Raw genomic sequence first — 22807 nt, 5'->3', positions numbered from 1 at the left:
TTTTACGTGAATGTTGCGTAGACTCTCCCAGTAGCGCTTTTGTTATCATTTTTATTGATTTCTTCCCATTCTATCATTGCATTCGAGTCTGCTAGTATAGTCAGTATGGTCTTTTTATCCGTTACAGTGTTTTGCAGTTCGCTAGCTTGTTTCATGATAATTCTGCGGGTACTTATTATGTAGTTAATAGTGTGTTTGGCACGATAACCGGTTTGGTTGCTTCTGAGTTTCTTCACTTCAGCCTTTCCAATATGATGAATATTAGATGCGGCGCTAAGGTATTATTACTGCACTTAAATTTTTGTAGTTACTAATATCTCCTTTATTACCAATTCCTTCTACTTATTTGAGAGAAATCATTCAATTCAATCATTCCTTGTAAATCAGTATCTTCTTCAACAGTTTATGCAGAATTCGTATGATTGTTTTGTTTGATACGTGTCTTAAATACCGAAAAAAATTCGATAATTTAAAAGATAATTCTCACGAACTGCCAGAGCTAGTGGCATCCCTGCAAGGGGACGTGTTCTATACAATCTCGTCTACATCCGGCTAATATTAGACACATGTTTATTTTTACGACAAACACAAATCACCATGTTGGGTCTCGGTGTTTGTGCAATATTAATTGTATCCGGAATAACCAATGTTTATTTTACTAACATATATTATTTTAGCATAAACGGTCAATTTGTATGATTCTTTAAAAGGCAATCATCATGACCATAGCATACTTAACTAATTAATAACAACATTAAAAAATTAATTATACAATTGATATCTCAATATTAGCCGTTAAATTTTGTTTCAATTCAATTTAGATATTTAGTCTTTGCAATTGACCTACAAAATGTAGAAAAATATGTTGATTCATAAGATATAATCATTTATACGCCATATTATATTACTATGGAACCATTCGGCAGGCGTCTAGTTTTAATCCACATGAAAAAACGTCTAAAAACGCATAAAGCTCCAAAATATCAAAATTGAGCAGAAACTTTTATATCTCCCGAATGGCCGATCGGATCAAGACTTATGGTACATCAAATTAAATGGGGGGAGGCGGGTAGTGTAATAACAGAGGAAAAATTATGTAACAAGGATATTAAAGCGTATATTCGGTATTAATGGTAGGATTGTGATATAGGACACAACAAATGATACGGTATTTGATAGCTAAGCAAAAAACAAATACCAAAGATGATATATTGCCAAAAGGACACTAATGTTATATTCTCTGTATTAATGATGAAGAGAAAGACGTATCATTCCAATTGTTTGCCCTTTGTCCACCTTCCAGTCGTAAGTGTTTAGGAGTTGTTAAAAAGATACAGATAATAAAGAAAAGGGTTGATTTCTACCATAAAAAAGAGAAAAATATCATACCTTAATCATGTTATAAGAAATAGTAGAGCAAAGATTTGGAAGTTGAAGCAAGAACGAATTGGGTTGTTGAAGAATAACATAGATCAGACTGATTTTGACTCGCCAGGCCGTTTAGAGCTGTTCAAGATGGACATTACTTCGCTGAAATTGTTCTCGATCTTCAATTAAGATGGTACCATCAGAAAAATAAGTGTTATTGCAGCTTACACTATTGGTCGTTTTACCAGGTTTCCATAATGAATAATCAGTACTGTTGCAATCATGTAACTCGCACACATGTAAATGTGCGATAATTTAAACAATTTCGGAGGCTAATATTGAAGAAGAAACAGGCTTTAAAGTATACATACAAGATGGAAGAAGAAGAAGACAACTATTTCTGAAGAGTATGTTTGAAAACAAAGTGCAGCAAACACTATCAACTATTCTCAAAGTTGTAATAGGTGATTTTTTTCGTACACTCTGATAAAAATAAATACTCTACCAGAGTCGCCCACCTATTTGTTCACGTTTTATTTTTATATATCGCCAAACTATGAAATATTGTAGGTGTTCCTCTGTTGCACTACAATTTATGAAACATTAAATACTGAAATAGAAACATTTTAATGGGATTATCCAAAATAAATTGTTCTACATTTTACGATGCGATAAATAAATAATTGAAAATGAAGCGTTATTTATAGGAAACCCAGAATACAATAGTTTCTACATCGTATAAACATTCTACATACAAATAGCTAAACAATGCCGTGCTATCATTATTTGTTTTGTAAAAACTCTTGTTAGCTAACACGGATTTTATGTAATTAAATGAACTGTTCTCGAAGAAAATTCAATTTTTAAAAGAAGCTGAAAATATGAGTTTCTATATTGTTAAAGAACTGCTTCCTGATGAAAAAAATAACTGTTCAAGCAAAGTAATGGCTTAAGAAGTCTAATTCCGATTCCTCAACTCTATTTTAGAAACAATGGTCACCCAAATTCGCCACATCAGATGTCAAAGTTTTTACTTTCATATTTTCCGCGGCGGAGGTCGGCAATCATCATAGCTATTCGGACTTTTGAGACGGCTGCTCTGAAAAGTTCATTTGATGTACATCCGTATCAATCTCTCAGGTTGCGCAGCCATGACATTCTACGCCTCCCTATGCTTCTCTTTCCTTGGATATTTCCCTGCATAATCAGTTGGAGCAAGGTGTATTTCTCTCCACGTTATGTCCGAGATATTCTAATTTTCTTGTTTTTATTGAATTGAAAATTTCCATTTCTTTGTTCATCCTTCCCAGAACCTCTTTGTTTGTGACGTGTTCTGTCCATGATATTTTCAGAATTCTTCTGTACACCCACAGCTCAAATGATTCCAGTTTTTTCATTGATGTCGCATTCAAGGTCCAAGATTCCATTCCATAAAATAAAGTCGAAAAAACATAGCACCTCGCCAACCTAACTCTTAGTTCCAGTTTTAAATCCCTGGTACATAGAACTCTTCTCATTTTGTTGAAATTTGCTCTAGCCTTTTCTATTCTTATTTTTATCTCCTGATTGTAATCATTTGTGGAGTTAATCATTGTTCCCAGGTATGCATATTTGTCCACTTGTTCGACGTTGGTTTCGTTTATTAGAAGATTCTCGTTATTTCTTTGAGTTTTCGATATTCTCATAAATTTCGTCTCCTTGACATTCATTGTTAGACGATACTCTTTTCCATACTCTGCTATTCTGGTCACCAGTCTCTGAAGATCTTCAATGTTTTCGGCTAAGATCACAGTGTCGTCCGCATATCTAACGTTGTTAATGGGGACTCCATTTACCTTTATTCCAGCTGTTTCACCCTCAAGAGCTTTTTTCAGGACCTCTTCGGAGTAGGCATTGAAAAGAAGTTTATAGTATAAATTTGATATGATCCTGAGGTCGTTGTAGTCAATCTTCTTTGATTTCAGGACATTCATTAAATGTTTATGTCGTACTTTATCGAATGCTTTATTATAGTCAATAAAACATGCGTATATATCTTGATTGACGTCCAGGCATCTTTGTATTAGTATATTAAGTGAAAAAAGAGCTTCACGTGTTCCTAGGCCTTTGCGAAAACCAAATTGTGTATTATTAACGTCTATGTCCAGTTTGTGATATATTCGGTTATGGATGACTTTAAGTAGTAACTTTAGCGTATGAGACATTAAGCTAATGGTGCGGTAATCGCTGCATTCATTCTCTTGCGTTTTTCTTTTTAGGGAGACAAATAAAAATAGATGTTAACCACTCTTTGGGTAATACGCCTGAACTATAAATTTGGTTCAAGAGTGTCACTAAAACATCAATGTGCTTCTCATCTAGAATTTTTAGGATTTCTATAGGAAGCATATCAGGTCCAGAGCTTTTCCCGCTCTTCATTGTTTTTAATGCGTGCAATATTTCTTCTTTTGTAATATATGGACCTATTTCTTCTGACGTAAGTTCTATGTGCTCCACATCTCCTCTTTCATCATCGAACAATTCATCGATATATTCTGCCCATCTTTGTATTTTCTCGTCCGTATGTGTTATAGTAGTACCGTGTCTATCCAGAATTGCACAAGTGGGATTTTGTTTTCTTAGTCCCGCCAATCTATTTTCAAATGCGCAACGCTATTTTGCTCATCAATTGCTTTCAGAAAGGAAGAAACTCAGCGTATCAGCCTTGATAATGTTTTCATAAGTATTAGATCTTATCTAAATATAGATATTTTTCAAAATTTTAAGTAATAATAATAAAAAAATATCGTAATACAAAATCTGTTTAAATCCTTTTAAACCTCTGTCGTCATACTAAAGTGTGTACGTCTTCCTCCAACAACATATTATTTTCAAATTCTTAGTCTGGCATTTTAAAGATATATAATCTCAAGTGATAAGATAAGCGGAGATGAGCTATTTCCTATAATAATTCTAATTGTACACACTGATAATCCTTTTCTAGAAACCGCAACGGAGGTGTCAGCTTCGTTTGTCATTAATTCCCAATAATACCGGAAATAGCGTTGTTGTTACTAATACCGACGTTCTTTGTACTTTGCACCATATTTAGTGATATTGATATACAAGAAAGATGAAGGTTTTGAATTTTATGGATTACTTGAACGCATACAGTAAGTTTTTCCATTAATAAATTAATGAAACATTTGGATGTGTACTTATGTTACTTCTTGTTTTTACAGCTTAAAGCATTTTTACACTTCTGATACTTCCTTTATCCACTTCTTTCTTTTTGCTATCTAAATTTTGGTGCATTAAACTCAATGCATATAGATTCAATCCAAGTCAGTCTTACAAAGTTTAATTTGTACCTTACACTTACTTTTCACAGTAAGTTACTATTGCAAGAAAATTTTCCCCATACATGGTTGTTTAGATTTGTTTTTATTTGCAAAAACAGGGGCGTTCTGATATTAAGTATTATAGACCAATCAGTATTTGTGACTAAGTTTTCCCCCTTTTTTTGTTTGTAGTAGTCACCAGCGAGCCAAGGTATGTGAAGCTGTCAACACGTTCAGAGCCACCGTTTTCGAGGCTACAAAATATTGCTCAGCATCTCGCTTGCTACGTCCTATTATGTCAATGTCATCAGCGTATGCTGAGATTTTTATCGACTGTTGTAAATATCACCCCCGTCTCTAGTTGGCGTGTCTTGGACTGCCATTTGCAAGGCTCAAGGTAGCCCAGTTAGATATTCCCTATGTTTTATTCGTCGGTTCAGAAACCTCTCTGACCTTTTTTCTGCCATGTACTTTTTGCCTTACTATTTTTATGTGGCTCTAACTATTTTATTAATTTGAAGTATACAGTTCTTATTATTATTATTATAGATCAGTTATTATTATTCTGCCACATTATTCCATGTGGCAGAAGATCGAGAAGCCTTCGAAATGGTGATCGCCAACGTCGGATAACTCTGATATGGCACGTGAAGAAGAAGATTCAGTTCGTATGCATTTAGTATCTTTTTCATACTCCTTAGAGGAGAGGTTAGGCTAACACATCTATATGATTTTGGTTCCTCTGGAGGATGTTTGCCACTCCTAGAAATGTAGCAGACTCTAACTTATGACAATTGTTTTGGAATATAACCTAAGATAAAATTTTATTTTTGTGAAAATTTCCCCTGCTAGGCTCTTCAGCCTTTGATTCATTCTCCGTTAAATTTGCATCAGGAAAGTGACTATTCAAAAGAAATTTGTCCTTTCTCTCTTTGGTTTCCGTTAACTCACTGTTATGCGTGATGACTGGTTTTTTGAGAAATTTTTTAAGTCCTTAAGCTTGTGCTAAATTGCTGATCTCTTCGCAGAACTACCTCCATGTTATCCTTCTTAGATCATTGTTATATTTTGTTAGATCCTTTTGATAAATCTCTAAATTTTGTTTACAGCTCATAATTTTCTGTGTCAACTTACATAATAAAATATAATATTGAGATTTAAATGATATTGTTTGATCATATTTAATTGGTATCCTGTGAAGTGTTCTAAAATATGTCCATATCAAATATTTTCCACTTTGTATATTATTTAAATTTAAATTTGAATACAGGTGTATATTTTATCTCATCCGTTCATTTGATAAGATTTGATAAAATTTGATTGTTATAGAAATGCAAATACCTGTATCCTCTCAGCTGCGGTATTCATGATAAAGCCGAATTTATTTTGTCTGCCGCTTAGTGTATTGTTCCAAAATATGCCGAAATTTTGGAATCAATATAACAAACTGCGAATGTTTGGTTTCAAAATATCTAATGAATTCTTCATTTTTCGGTTTAAAAGTGAGTTTTTCGTACTGTCGAGCTTTCGACACCTTCGGCAGAGTCATCTTCAATCTTGTTTCGGGGTTTCAATTAAGTGTCTGACGAAAATTATTATAACATAGAAATTTAATGATTTTTTGTTGAATGCACGCGGAAACATTCAACAAAGTTGGAATTTCGAGTACAAATATTTAAAGGGTGTCTTAACAGTCCTTATCTGTCGTATTGAGTGGGAAAAAATGAATGAACAAGCCATCTTGTGAGCCGAATTTCTGTGTTACATTGATTTAGTGCCTCTGTCCACATATTTATAACAGTTTGCCTAAATTAATTCAATTTACTTGTACTTTGAGTATTAGAAGCCAGTTCATGAAAGGTTCTTACTTAGGTCGATCGATATGATGTGGAATGCAATTTTAGATTTCCCATGTCGGTCCTTCATCGTCTGCTTGGTTTGTAAATCGTAGAAGGCACAGATTTAGGTGAAAATCTGAATTTTTTTGTTTCGAACATCTTCGGATTCGCAGTGATAAGGAGGTAATCTCAACACTTCATTGCCATATTTTCCTAGTAGCTCATCAATTAAATACACATTGTTGTAATTTGTAATAATTTGTAAGTTTTGCGTCATACTTGATCTTGTTTGTTGTCAAAAAGGTAATAATTTCCATTCTTGTTGAGACCATTTAGTGAAAATTTCAGTGTTCATTTCCCCATGATAATCAGCTACTTTAGATTTTGACGAAAATTATAAACTTGCTTCAGTGACAAATTCTTTCTAAGAACCAGCGTGAACAATTATAAAACGACTACTATCATATCCTTCTAGTTTACATATACTTTCAACATTGTTGTCTTGCCAGGAAATTATTTTATTTCTCTTTGAATAAATCCACGTTTCTTCTAAAAAAACAAGGTCTTTGGGATGCACACTTTTGAGATTTTCCATATATTTAGGAAGGAACTTGGCTATCCCACAAATAGGTCGGTGTTACTGCTACTATCTTAAATAAAGAATTGTTCAATGATATGTATTTTGATAAACGAATATACATTTTAATATTTTACCTGTTAAACAGATGAAAGTAGCTCCAAAGACCATCCATTCATTTTTTCTAATTCGAAATACTCATTACACAACACATTACACAACTTGTTGTGCTTGAGAATTCAATGGTTTACCAGGTATACTCTAAAAATAAAAACCCTTAAAAATATTTCATTCTGTTGACGGTCTTTGTTCGATGTATACTGTTGTGTATGGTCAGGCGGCTTAAGTTCATCGATTTAGGTTCTGTGAGTAGAAAACGGACGTAATATAAATAATAATTTGTGAATAATGTCAGACTTATGCAAAGATATAGCGGATGGGACTGTATGTACCTTGAATATTTGAACAGATGAAAAAGATATAGTAGGAGGACGAAAATATTTCCTTGTGGTGGAAATATACTCATGTGCTAGTCTTTAGTGAATCTTGGAAAGAATTGATGGAAACAGGTGTGGAATATTCATTTTGCAAGTGTTTTTTGATTTTCTATAACCTCTTATGTAATAACTTGTCAAACACTTACTGAACGTATAGGTACATTTTTGGACAAAACTTCTTCAAATCACGTGATCGACTTATTTTCTTTTTAACTCAATAACACTGTTAGATGGTTGAATACAGTATTTTCAACTGGCGTTAATGCTCAGGAACGATTTCTTGCAAGGTTGCGCATCATGGAATTGGGCACGAAACATTTTTGACGTTCTGTTACATTTTACCTCAAAACAAATGTCCTTATATGTTAATTGGATACAATGTCGCTGCTTTACGTATTTTGCAATCAATAACTCCATGAAATTTGCGAAATAACCTTTCCAGATTTTCCTTGACGTAAATTTGCAATTTAAAAAAATCAGTAGCACGTGGCTTATATTAGTCAAAATAAACAACCTTATCTTATCACGAACACTTCCATTTCCTTAAGAACATCACACAAAACCAACCACTGTAGGTGCAGAAAAGAAATTAAAAATATTTTTAACAAAAATAACTCTACACAAAAATAATAATTAATCCCAAAGTTTTTGTTTTTTATTTAGGCTGGGCTTAAACATTCAATATTATACAATGTATTCAAAAACAAATAGATCTAATTTTGGATTATTATCAACAAAATTTAAATAGCGGGTATTATTTTAAAAAGTATGTTAGTGCGACGACGAACTGCAACGGTCTGGTTTCTTTAAAAAGAGCAAAACACAATCACATTGAAAGAACAGCCCAGTAACAGAAGCCCACAACACAGTAATTTCTATAAGTGTAAGAAACTTATTTTTTCTATATTTATTACGTAATACTAAACCTAATAATATTAGAAAACGAACAAAGATTATGTTTTTATAACTATAATCACAATATTCGTTTAAATATGTGGTAACTGAACTCGTTTGATGAGAAACTCATTTTTGTTCCTCATTGCATGAAATCTGTTTACTCTTATTTTTTTGTTCCTTATTGCATGAAATCTCTTATACTCTTTATTTTTTTATACTTTCTTAACGCAACATACACCAAATCTATCTGGCTTAGATTAGTTTATGACCCACTACAACTTTCTCATATATCTTTCTGAATCTTCATGTTTTACTCTTTCCAAACAATCAACACAGCTGTTTCTGTTAATTCATTTTACGTTTTTACTGTAGTATATGTTATTTTATCATTTTGTACGTCACGAATTGCAATTTCTATGAATTAAAATTTAGGTTTTTAGTAGATCAGGTGTGTTGGTTTATTTTCCCAAAATAATAAAAGCAATGTCCTCGTTTGCGAATTAAGCAATGAAGGACGTATCCTCCTTATCATTTTTATGAGTTCAATTTTAAAATATCCATGATAAAACACTCGCTTTACAGTATTACTTTTTTTGCACACTTCCACGTCTTATCACCTATTGATATTTCATCTAAGGAAGATAATTTAATACCACTTTACATAATACTGTGATATTATTATATGTAGTGACGTTAAAGTGAGTAAATCTGGCGTTTTAATGGTTCAACAAGAATTTTGAATAAACCTTCCTAGCATGGATCTATTTTCACTTATGTTTGGTTGGAATGGTATGTATTTTCATATAATATATTACATACAACCTTCAAGTAACTCAGTTTTATGAATTGAAGATCTTGTGACTACATGTTGAAAGTATATTATGCCATTCAAATCAGTACCGAACTTTTCCTAAATCGATTATTGGCAATCAGAATGTTTAAAAGACAATGTGGTGCAGGATGGTAATTATTTCTATATATGAATGTTATTTACTCCGTCTTTATTAAGGACCCGACCCAGATCCTTCTGGTCGGTTTAACATTTGCTGTGCAAGAAATGTTGAAGATAAAATCTTAGTCTTTTTTTTCAGTAGTTCCAAAGTTGATTGAATTTAAAACAGACTTGGTCTAGTTTGATCAGTCTGATGATCAGATCAGATGAGTAGCTAGATTGATCAGTCTTCCATTACCAAGTATTTAATTCATCTCTATTTAAATGATCTGATTTTGCTTCATCCACGTCTCATAAACCATTGGACGAGGTTATCCTCTCTTTTTCTTCCTCCGTTGGCCGGTCTCCCTACGGAGTTTGGAAATCATAATTGCTATTTTTATTTTTGAACTTGCTGCTCTAAACAAATCAATGAATCTGCATTGATATCAATTACGTAGATTCTTCAAAACATAATTCTGCCTTCGGTCAATAGATCTTCTTCCTTGAATTTTCCCTGTATTAGAGTCTCAAAATTTCATATTTTGTTAAACGGTAACTCCCGCTTTGAAATTATTGAGCATGTTTTTGAAAATTTCTTCAGACTATAAGTTAAACGAAAGTGGCGATAAAACGCATCCCTGTCTAACTCCTCTACAGATATTCATTTCTTCCGAGTGTTGCCCATCAGTTTGAACTATGGCACTTTGATTCCAATATAATGTTTGGATTATCTTTATCATTTTACTGTCAATGTGGTTAGTCATAACTATTGTAATTAGTTTTTCATGTTTCATCTATCGAAAGCTTTTTCGTAGTCAAAAAAGCACAAGTGTAGGCCAACGTTTACATCACGACATCGCTGAATCAGTAAATCGATGACAAATACTCCTTCTCGAGTACCCATTCCATTGCGGAACTCGATCTGCATTTCACTAATCTCCTCTAACTTTTCATAGATTCTCTTGTGTATTACTTTAAGCAGTACTCTGCCTTCGATAGTCAGAGCACTCTTATGCTGCTTGTTTTTTTAGGGATGGATTACCAAGATTTCCTGCACCATGGTCAGACACAAACTAACTATGGTAGTGGACCTATATAATGACACTTGCCGCCATATATTCACTTCAATTTGACTGATCTCTTTAGTATTATGCAGCGGCAACATTATTTACTTTAGGTTATGACGTCAGCCTGATGTTAAAAAATCAAAGTTGACTTAATAAAATTACTAAATAGAATTTGTATGCTCACAAAAAAAATTAAAATGGTTCCAACCGTGAAAATTTGCATTATTTTTTATTGCATCTTGTCGATATTTGTAATAATCGTTATTACCGTGTCAAAAATCATATCAGTAAAACTGATTTTAACTTCCTTTAAATTTATATTTATTTATTAGCTTTTACAAATTAGCCCATAAAATAATGCTTGATCGGATTTGAGCGGTTTTATTTTTAGCTTACTGCTTTATTTAATGACTCCGATAGTCAAGTTTTATTGAATTCTACAATAGACTGGCACCTTTAACTCTTTTATACAATACTTAAAACAGCAAATTCAGCCCTAAAAGTCCTTCTCCTGGACATTCTAAATTATAAATAAAGTTTAGTACATAGTATTTTTGAAATAGCAAAATAAACAAAATGTTAAGAAAACCAATTAAGGAGTAGGTACCATTTAATTTTGAAATCCGTTTTCTTAAAGCTGTTGGTCACTGGATAATAATAGACATACATATATAGGATGTTATATTACTTATCGTTACGTGTTCCAAAAAAAGGTTATCCATCGTTGTGCAAAAAAGATTCGAAAATACTTTTAAAGCATCTAGCTGTGCATCAGAATATATCCCACGTAATTCTCGTATTTCCCATGTCCACCAAAAAGGAATATTAACTAGACAAACAAGGCAGTGAAATACTTAAAGTTGTCTATTTATTCCTTCTGATGGACCTTATCGAGAGAACACAACACAAACGACCTACTCTACTATTAGAGCTGAAGTGACCCTGTGTTTTTCATGAAACCGGCTTTCCTGCCGAAACTACGCCACATTTGTTTATCGTTCAATTGAATTAGACCAATCAGAAAAAGATTTTATAAGACGCAGATAAGGCTATCAAGATGCTATGTTTTTTCTGTTATATATTAGGTTATGGAAGCGTGGACTCTAAAAAAACGTATTACAGAGAAACTGGAAGCATTCGAATTATGGACCTACAGAAGAATATTAAGAGTAAGTTGGGATCGTATCAGAAATGTCGAAGTGTTGAAAAGAATGGAAAAAGAGAGGGAAATGCTGCAAGAAATTTATGTCATGAGAGCTGAACGTTATAATCTGCTTCAAGTGATAATACGGGAAAAGAGAGGCCGAGGGAAAAGACGTATCTCGTGGTTAAAGAGTGTGTGGTTTAGATATGGCTCCATTGAATTATTTAGATTATTGACATCCAAGATGCGTTATTTCCGTATGATTGCCAACCTTCTTAGAGGGGACGGCGCATGAAGAAGCAGGAATGTATCATTTGACGAAAATAATTTCGTATAAGTCATATAAATAGTCTTTCTTAGAGTTCAACAGGAGGATTTGATCAACAAATCCCTTTTCTCCTTTAATGTAATAATCAAACGACGTCCTTTAGCAGTTGGAAATTTGAATCCATTAGGCAACCCTTCAGTATATGCCTGACGAGCATTTGTAACCTATTCTCATCTTGCACTTTTTTTACACAACTTTTTTTACAAAATGTCTTTCATTAATTATTGATGTTTCGTCCAATTATAGTGATTTTTTCTCGCACTTCTACCAAAAAAGAATCTAATTTGTGCAAAATTCTCCACAATTTATCTCTTGTTATGTTTAACAAAGTTTCGTCACTATTACTGTCTGCTAAAAGTGTGTCTAAAATATTTATCCTATTTTGAAAATAACATCTTCGATTTGTTTGTTTTACAATATTATCTATGTTTTTGTAGGAAATAGAAATAGCTAGATAATTAATTAAAGTAGTAATCAATGAAATGTATGGTTGTAAATAATAAGAAAATTGATTGGCATAATTCATAAATTATTATTGGTTCAGAAGAGAATCGCACTTACTATTTTTGTGGTGTTGTAGTTGGAAGAAAGATCTGCGTCGAAACTCATCGTGGCGTTACGTTGCTGTAAGGAGATGATCGACGACGTCGCGACGGGTAGAAATGAATTCGATTTAACGGTAGAGGCTTGAGAGTGCGCTCGCAACAAGGTTTTGCTAACTGCTACATCCTTCGTAGGACAAAATTCTCGTACCCAGAGGTGGTACTCAAGGTTTTTGTACAAAATAGAATTATATGCATTCCCTTCTTGAGAGAAGCAATAAATTATATAAAAGGACAAAAATTTGGGATTTGTCAAGCAATCCTTGATAATTAATGATAAGTGGTTCTCAGAACATGAAGAACATGTAAATAATCCAATTTTAACGTGGGAATTTAAAAATATGGAAGTAAGCAATGAAATAAGTAATGAAGAATTAATATATAACGGTCATATTATTATAAAAATATTATTAAAAAAAGAATATTAAAAACAAAATATTTACAAATACTTTTTCCAAACAATCTATTTACTGGGGATTTCTTCCTGTGGCGTTTTAAGTAATTTTGTACTAGTTCAGTGCTTCCGTTGTTTCAAAAGTCTGTAACTGGCTGTTTCTCCAATTTCGGCCATGGTTGAACACTTAGAAACTATGGTCCGAACAGTATTAGTGGATTTTTCATGTATAAGAACACCATGTTACAGTTTTCAATTGTACTTTAATGAAGATTTGAAATCGTTTTATTACAGTCTTCAAATGTACTTTAATGAAGATTTGAAATCGTTTTATCGCACAAAAAATACGTTAAAATATAAATACAAACTTGCTATATGTAACAGGTCATAAAAATACCATCTACATTTTCTCGCCCGTCTAAATCAAATTTAAACAACGCTCATTCTGACTAATGTACGGTGATTACAGCATTAATTTGAAATACATCACCTGGTATAAAGGTTCCGCGTATGTAGACAATAGCCGAACAACAGCTGGCGAAACATGTATTTAAAATAAGTATGACATGAAGAAATCGTTTGCGAACCGAGTAGGAAGTGAGGCAATGATGCAGTGCGAATTATAGAAAAAAAAATACGATAATCACCGGCTTGGCGTTTATGTAGGTTTGACGCTCACGGAAGTATGTTATTTCAAGGTGAAGTAAGTGTTTTAGACTCGTTTGCATATAGTTTTTCCGGTAAAACGAGAATGAATTATGTTCCTGGAAATGTTGTTTGAACTCGGATGGACCAAAGCGATATGAAAATAAAAAGCTTTGAAAATGTCTCAGTTTTGAAAAATAGACATGTGCTGAAAATTCTATAACATGACTCATATCAATACCAGACGATTTTGAATCGCTTTAGCCTTTGACAAAAATATCCAAACATATTTTTCACAGTATTTCATTGTAAATATTTAGAAACAATTCCAGAGACCTTGAGAATACTTCAAAAACTATTTTCAAGCAAGATTTATTTAAAAAATGCTCATTTTTCTTGATTGAATACTTTGTCAATCTCTAACCAGATTAATTTTGTAAAAAGGGCTTCTCTCTTGCCTGTCTCTCATATTCATCATCCGCTTTCCTTATTCAATTTAGTCATACTACCTTGTTTGTTAGTGGTTTTGTTTTTTTCTATAAATAAAGTTCTTGAGATTTACTGATTTGAGATTAAAATATTTGGAAAGATTTGTTGTATTAGAATCAAGATGCCTTTGTTAGAACAGAGACTAGTGAGAAAGAAAGCATGAATATTCAAAGAGGCGTTAGACAGGGTTGCGTTTTATCCCCTCTGTTGTTTATCTTATATTCAGAGGAAATCTTTACAAATGACTTATATGGCAAGGCGCGTAAAAGTAAACGGAGTTTAAAAATCATCAACAATATCCGATACGCCGATGACACGGTACTAATTGCAGACAGCGAGCAAGATCTACAAACTCTGCTGGATAGAATCGTACTTAGAGACCATAGATAGAGCTTCTTACAATTGATAATAAAAGGCAAAATTGAGGACAGACGAGGTGCTGGTAGACGACAAAGGATGTTCATCATCATCATCGTAAGCAAGTAGTCGTCCACTGTTGAAAATATGCCTCCTTCAAAAACTTCCATTCAGATCTATCTTGTAAGATCACAATCCAATTGGTACATATTCTCTTTGTGTCGTCAGTCCATCTCGTGAGTGGTCTTCCCGGGTTTCGTCTATCAGCTCTCGGCCTCGTAAGATTTTTTTGGTCCATCTATTATGTTTCACTCGAGCGATTTGTCCTGCCCACTTCCATTTAATTTTTCTAACACTATCTGTCAAAGTTATGACCAACAATGATTCTACGTTGCTTCTGCATGTTTAAATACATAATGAACAACTTGGTAGTAACATAGTTAACGTAGTATCTCCCTGTCGAATACCTCTCCTGCTGTATTTTATTGGTGGGACTGTGCAGATTAATAGTTGTTGTAACATTGCTGTATATATTTTCAGTGCCTTTAAAAGTACGGGTAGTTCGATAGTATCAAACTGTTGGTTTGTCTAATGTATTTTATAGGTCTATTGTATTGAATTGATTTTTCAATCAAGACTGTTATGCACTGTAGGGGGTCATTTGTACCGTAGTTGAAGCGAAAACCAGCCTGTTATGTTGGCTGATACAGTTCAAATTTTGTTTCCAATCGATTGGTTAGTATTCCAGTGTACAGTTTGTATAAATGGCTGAGTAGAGACTGGACTGTAATTCTCTAGGGTCATGTTGTCACCCTTTTTATCCTCAGTTCCCTGGTTTTGTATCTTTTGTCTATCGTTTTGATTGATGTTATTGTTAATTCGGTTAATAAATAGTATTCTAATCACTGTAAGAAAAATCAAAGATAGAGAAAAATTTTCAGAAGTCATTGAAAACCTTCGCTAGAAAAAGAGCACGCCTGAAGAAAAAGAATGGTGTGCTGCAGTGTCAATCATTTAGTTAACACGGATGAACCTTTCGTGTTTTGTGTTGAAGCATAATATTTTGGAAGAACAACTTTTTCGTAGAAAAAGAGAACTGCTCTTTAAACTGCACGTTAAAATTTTAAATGGTTCCTGGATATGTCTATATTAGCACATTTTAAGTTTTTTTAAGCAACCATTTTTTAACCAATAAATTACCGATAATATTATTATCTTTTCTTTACATATTATCTAATCTATTAGTAGTAACGTCAAACATAAAAGCAAACATCCTAATAATGGCTTGCAAGTGACAAGTGACTTATAAAGGATTAAAATAACTTACCGAAAAATTACTTTTAAGAAATTATATAAAATAATTTTTCAAGCATAACGAATCACGTATTGATATCCTGTTTTTTCTTTCAGAACAAACAATGAAGCTAGTACCTGGACACCTTCCCCCCATTCCAACAAGTACGACGATGGACCGTCTTCCACTGCCGTTGCCTTTCAACGCTGATCTTCTATGGAGATATCCACTGGGCTTCCCATCTATCTCACACCAAAACCCCCCTTCTTCTCCCTTGTTGGACTATAAAAGTCAGTTACCATCGTCTCTACCGTCAGATCCCAGAGTATGGAACAGAGAAGACGTCACCACTTTCCTGCAGTGGGCCGAGAGAGAATTCGACATCCAACCTATAGATCACGATATGTTCCAAATGAATGGTAAAGCTATGTGCCTTCTAACAAGGACCGATCTAGCAGAAAGAGCGCCTGGATCCGGAGATGTCTTACACAACGTACTACAAATACTAGTTAGAGAAGCCAACAACCTGCAAAGGATCCTCCCCAGCAGTCCAGTAACACCAACCTCCAGACACCCTTATCCATTATCTCCTCATTCACATCCTCCAACGCCCAACTGGAGCATGTTATCACAAAACAACGAATCGATGCACTCCTCTCACGCAGCTTTGGCTGCTCATCTCATGGCACAAAGCAATTCGGTAACTCTTAGTCCAGCCCCTTCGGTAGATAGTCAGGCCAGTAGCCCTCAGCACGCGGATAACCAAGTATTCAGTCACTCAATATTTAATGTAAACGGGAGCAACGGAAGCGGTTCGAATCCTTCAGACTCCGACGAAGACGCTGTAGATAAAAAGGGTTACAGTGGTAGTGGTAGCCCGCCCAATACACCTAACGCTTACTCTTTCATGACGCAGATGCCATATTTTCCTCCTAGGAGTCCAAAAGAACCTGTTTCCAGTCCGGCAGCCTTCAAGAACACCGGAAGGGAATTCTTCCCTAATGATCCTTCTGAACCAAACACAAGTAAGTTATTTATTTCTTTAGATCACCGATACAAAATTCTTACATGTCTTATTACAAATCAAGTATTTTTTATCATTAAGTCACACAATTCTAATATTGTCAATAATTTTCAGATGGAAGGCTTCTATGGGATTTCCTTCAACAACTATTAAACGATCCAGCTCAAAGATATACGAGTTATATCTCGTGGAAGAACCGAGAAACGGGAGTTTTTAAAATTGTGGATCCTTCGGGACTTGCAAAATTGTGGGGAATCCAGAAGAACCATCTTTCAATGAACTACGACAAGATGTCTAGAGCTTTAAGATATTATTATAGAGTCAATATTTTAAGGAAAGTCCAGGGAGAAAGGCATTGTTACCAGTAAGTATTTCTTTATTATTTTATTTCTTTACCTTCACCCATAAATTCTTGTCTGTCTTTTAAAGAGATTCGTTCCTCTGGTGCATTTTACTGCGCCTTTTATGCGTAATTGTCCACTAAATGGAAAATCCCTGTCCCAAGTTAGTTTATGTAATAAATGTTAATATTTCAAGTTTTTGTGTATCAATAACGATATGCTATTAGGTATTCTTGGCACCTCATAGCATATTTAGTAATTAAATAATGGAATATTTAATAAATTAACCTCAAACATCTTAAAATACAGTCCCCTGGTACGTTCCTTTTCCAGAATTACAAATCTTGTTATAAGTATTTATTTTTTGTCCTTAATAACTGAATAAAATATATCCAAATACATGAAAAACTGGTGAGGATCTTGTTTGAATCACCATTATATTTTTAAAATAAAACTTAATCAAAATATCTATGCGCAAATGCTGTCCTCAAATTATTCAAACAGTCCCCTGTTTGTCCCCCCAAATAGTTTTTTTTATTTCTCAAAATAATATACATGTCGTTTATAAAAACTGGTCTCTTGGAGGCTTTATAAAGTTTGACTGTTATATTCTTTCTTCTCTCTATATTGGTCTTTACCTGCAAAGTTCAACATTATTTGTTGTAGTCTTTCTATTTTTACTTATTAAATTTTAAATTTTTTCTATAAAAGTTCTCCTTCACTTTTTCACTTTGCTCTTATTCTCTTTCAGAAAATGTTACAAAATCTGTTGTTTCGTTTGTTGCAGAGATTTAGTGTGTATTTAAACTTAAATTTTTACGTTTAATCGATTTTTGTAGTATTATTATCTCAAGTTTGTTATTATAACAGTTCTTTATTTCTTTTTTAGCGTTTCACTTTTGAGTTACGAAACAGATAAAGAGATAAAGATATACTTTATTTTTGCGTTTGTCACCTTCTTAAATTACCAATTTATATACTCTACAATTATGCGGCGTTGGTTAAGTGAATCTTGGCAGCGTATAAGAGTTGTAACTAACATATCGCAGATACTTTTGATCCAATTTGTTGTACTTACTGTGAAATACTTATTAGAACTACTATAAGCCGCTAAATCATACTCTTTTCTTTGTTGCAGATTTCTTAGGAACCCAACCGAACTGAAAAACATCAAAAACATATCCCTTCTTAGACAACAAATGTCTCCAACGAACGCTACCGCCAAACCACCTCAAGCCACCCAGATCCCACAACTAACCACCACGAAAGAGTTTTCTGGATCTATAATCAAATCAGAGCCCGTGGACACCTCTGAACAAGAACTGCCCCAATCAAGACCTGTGGTGGATTACGACGAGAAACCGACGGATCTAAGTATGGAAGGTCCCACCGACCTCAGTAGTAATACGAGACATATCAATATAGTGTGTTCGCCAGATCCTCCAATCTCGGGCCCTCATCACTAGCGACTAACTTAATTTTTAATAGAACTGTGCATTATGTAGCTAAATATCTGGTGCCAATAACAAAAGACTTACAATAATTATGTGCAAATACTGTTTAAGTTATGTTAAACAGATGGCGTAACGAGTCTCAAAGTGGGATATCCATATAAACACAACGATCTTGAAATTTAGCCTTTATTAATTGCATTTTTGATACATGCTATACTTATATTTATTATAATCTAGAATGCGGGACTTGTAGATTGTTTGTTTCTTAGCGCAGTTTTACCCTGGCCTAATTATTCGGAATTATTATTAGTTTTTTTTTGCGACGGAACAAACTAATAGAGTAAGTCTTTATTTTTCCCCTCTCTGGCTAATATGATTTTTCTCGGAGTATTCGACATGTTTTACCACAATGAGACTTTCTCAAATCTTGGGGTTTAGTTAGTGTCTCAACGTATCACGAAGTCACGTTGTAGTGAAGCATGTTATATGAAAAAACACGTTTCCATGAGAAAAAGTTCTCCTCAATTGTTATCTTAACAAGTGTTATCTTGTACTTCGTTGAAACTGAGATTTTAACAAGCATTACGTTGAATATACATATCTTGGAACGATATATCCTAATTTTTTTAGTAAATTTAGTGATAATAGTAGAATAAATAATTATTTTTTTTAATTGAGTTATTTATAGCTTTAAGGGAGTCTGTTCTTCCAGATTCCTTCTCGTATACGTACTTTTTGATGTCTTTTCAGACATAACCTAACCTAACTAACCTAAAAATGCAATTTTTTAGAGCTAAATAGATCAACTTTGAACTTTTTACCTCATCTTTGAAACTCTACTCTGTAAATAGATCTTAGCTATAAGTTTGTAGAGCAGTGCAATTCGTATTGTTTCGGGGATCTCTTATACCTCGGCGGACATTTCGTAGCGGGGATCAGGAAGCTGCTCCGACGTTTAAGAGTCCTCATGTTAATTACAGCGATATATGTGCCAAAAGTTTAATTTATTTTCTTTGGACACAAGAAATTTTACTTTGTTACTAGATGGATATTTTTATTACTTGAAAACTTATGTTTTACGCTGAGAAATATGTCTACATTTTTTTTTATTTTATTACAATTATTTTGGTGACTGAGTAGAATTGAAAATATTTAATCAACTATCTTAAATAACCAGGCAACAATACGTTCTAATACGTATTTCTTTATATAACCAAACATGTGACAATTTGAATAATCTCTGAACAAACTTACTAATTTTATTGTTAACCTTTTTTACCTTTCAATGTGCAATATTTAGAAAAAGATTACTTATTTGTGTTAACGACAATATATTTTATGTTTCATCTTTTCTTTTGTTAATAATTATCTACAGTGTGATAAATATTGTATTTATTAATATATGACTTAATTGATGACTATTCTAAATGTAACCGCTTTTGTGATTCATTATTCAGGATTGCTGTCGAAATGGACTATATACTAACATAAGTTACATAAGAATGTGGAGTTTAAAATATTTCTAAGCAAACTTTCTACTATAAAATCATTTATTCAAATCGAGTGTCTAAAGAATTCTCAGTGATTTATAGCGCAGAAAAAAGGATAAATATGACGAGTTAAAGCAGTGGCGTTTCAATTTTTCTTTTTTTTTTTTGGAAAAATCGTTTTATTAATGTCAAAAAATATTAAACGGACGTTAAATTACAGTTTTAATGGATATTAACTAAAAAATTATCTATTTTATTTTCTTCAAGTGGCTTCCAATGTAAGAAGAAAGTTTGCAACTATATTTTTGATGCCATTGTTCTAAAACAGGTAAACGAAACTTCATTTATACCAGTTTCCAAATTATTCAACCAGTTTCTCTACTTCTCTCTCAAATTATTATTTCAAGCAAATTAAAGCATTTGCTTCTCATGACATTTAGATATCGCAATTTTCTAGAATAAATGGCATTCAACAGTCCTTTTTCTTTTCACATTCGTGCCAGTATCCGCCCAGCTGATTCCCAGTATTTTTCTGTGGCTTCTTTCAGTGTGTGTGGCTTTTGTTTTGCCCATTGGCCACTGGTTCAAATATGGCTCGAAGGACCAACGGACAAATTCGAATGTAAATCTCACTAAAATGCTACGATTTATCAAATAAGTGTATTGCCCTCTGAATAGAACAAAAATCTTTGACTTTTGAAAGCTAGCAAATATAATTTGAACCGAGGAAATGATTGCAGGCATTTCCCTAATAAACTATTAGACAATCTATAGCTTGCAGGAAGTTGAACAAACTGTAATTAAGCTACTAATCGATATGTTTCACAATTATGCACGGTAAAACTATACAAATTCAGGAAATTAAGATCAATGTGAGATTACAAATTAATGGACTAAAGCCTCATCGCGGTTTTTTGGACCACCCTTCAGTTCCATAATTTTCGGATTACATACTCCTTTTCGTTGTTGGAAGCATAGCCCGGGTCCTATTATATTCATCGTTTATCTTCCAAATATTTCCTAGAGTATTTATTCTGAATACGTTTTAAACAAGTTGGGAACAACACCTAATCCAATCTAACACATTTGATTCTCTATTTTTCTTTTGAAAATTAGTTTTCTTTCTGTTTGCCTGCGTACATTTTATATAAATAATTTTTGGTTTCCTGTTTTTACCTTCAAACTTCTATTTTCCTCCAAACTTCAAGAAAACGAATTAACAAAGATGAACAAAGAATAAAATATTATTTTTTCCTTAAATCGAATAAGAAATAACTTAGACCTCTAATTTGTACAAATTTGAAAGTTGCAATAATATTTGTTGGTATAAATTGAAATGAAATGAAAGAAATATTTATATCTCCATCCAATCTTGTAACTTTTGTAGTCCATTTTTTATTTTTTTCTTAGAGTTTAAGTCTACCAGTGCCTCAGTCACCAGAAAAGGGCAGCTTTAATTTTTCCATTCTAGGAAACATAAAGTGATAATTGTTGACAATATTTTCGGAATTTAAAAAACGTACAAATTTAAGGTAAATGACTGGAATGTCTCAAATTGTTATCACTGATTTTGTACAGTAGTTTGTGGACGGGTTTATATAGAAGTGTTCATTGTTATGTACAAAACAGAACATACGTTCAAAGAATCAAAAATATAGTAGTTAAATTTTGTATTCTGATTACCGAAATTGATTCATGTTACATAATCTAGTGTCTTAGATCACTTTTAGCGTTCGTTTCATAACGAACACGTTACTTTTTGAACAATAATTAATGCTACAACTATTCTAACCTAACATAACCTAAAATTATATATTATAAGTTTATTCTTAATTCTTGACCTATTGGAGTTGGTGTTCAAACTTTGTAGCATTATTTAAGAGTTTATTAGTTATTCTAGCCCATTTTTACTCCTTACTATACTATAATTTACTCTTACTGTAGGAGTAAGTTTTTTCCATCTTCCTAGACCAAATAAATACGAAAATATTCACAGGCTGAGTTTTTGCGAACAGGATGTTGAACAAACACGGTTTATGAACCATGAATCAATCTCAAAAGAATATCTAACCGAAACAAATATATGATAACGAACAAGCCACGTCCACGAACTGGCTTGGGGCTTTAAAATGTGTAAAAATAAAACCACATTCCAATAATTGTGGCTATTGCCTTAGTTTTAACTTTTATAAATGTAAAACAAATAAAGTAGCTGAATTTTCCAGCTCCACTTCTGTGATCTCTAAAAGAAAAAAATTGACTCAAATTGTGTGATCATAATAGGTATATATATTTATATACTTGCATATTATATATACATTTGAAAAATTATACGTACAGGGTGGAAAATATATATTAAAAATCATTGTAAAACTATTTTCTATACCTAGAGTTGTGTTGACAAATTTTAAAGTATCCATTTTGGATTTATCTAAATTTGTAAGGAGGTTTTGAAACAAACACTTCTAGAGTACTCTTTTTTGTTATACTACCTTGTATATTTGTATATATTTTACAATTACAAATGAAAATATATAGTTTACTTTCGATTTCTAATTGTTAATGATTTTGAAAAATAAAATGATACTCGTAAAAAATATTTAGTTTTATTTGCGAAATACTTTTAATATGGGGACTATCGAAAAAATATATTATAATAAGTAAATTATATAGGGGGATTCTGTGCGGAATAGGGAAATCAATGAGTGCGAGAGAGAACGTGTGGCGTCATGAGAAATCAATTAGTG

The 22807-nt window shown here is 32.9% G+C and overlaps 1 protein-coding gene across 3 annotated transcripts in view; it reads left to right on the top strand.

Annotated features, from left to right (window-relative positions):
• aop (ETS variant transcription factor anterior open) overlaps positions 1-22260 on the top strand; it is a 41744-nt gene extending 19484 nt beyond the window's left edge. Inside the window, exons 1-4 of one of the 3 annotated variants that reach the window (XM_072527462.1) lie at positions 4339-4520; positions 15868-16776; positions 16890-17139; positions 18255-22260. In XM_072527462.1, the coding sequence (XP_072383563.1) occupies positions 4481-4520; positions 15868-16776; positions 16890-17139; positions 18255-18582 (1527 nt within the window). In that variant the 5' untranslated portion in view covers positions 4339-4480 and the 3' untranslated portion in view covers positions 18583-22260. Of the gene's footprint in view, positions 1-4338; positions 4521-9133; positions 9287-15867; positions 16777-16889; positions 17140-18254 lie in introns of those variants that run through there. The other 2 variants (XM_072527463.1, XM_072527464.1) reach the window with 2 other exon arrangements.
• The last annotated feature ends 547 nt before the right edge of the window (positions 22261-22807 follow it).

Source organism: Diabrotica undecimpunctata, chromosome 3 (assembly GCF_040954645.1).
Source record: "Diabrotica undecimpunctata isolate CICGRU chromosome 3, icDiaUnde3, whole genome shotgun sequence".
NCBI classification, from domain to species: Eukaryota; Metazoa; Arthropoda; class Insecta; order Coleoptera; family Chrysomelidae; genus Diabrotica; species Diabrotica undecimpunctata.
Note: the sequence above shows the minus strand (reverse complement) of the source record. Positions and strands in the feature narration are given on the sequence as shown.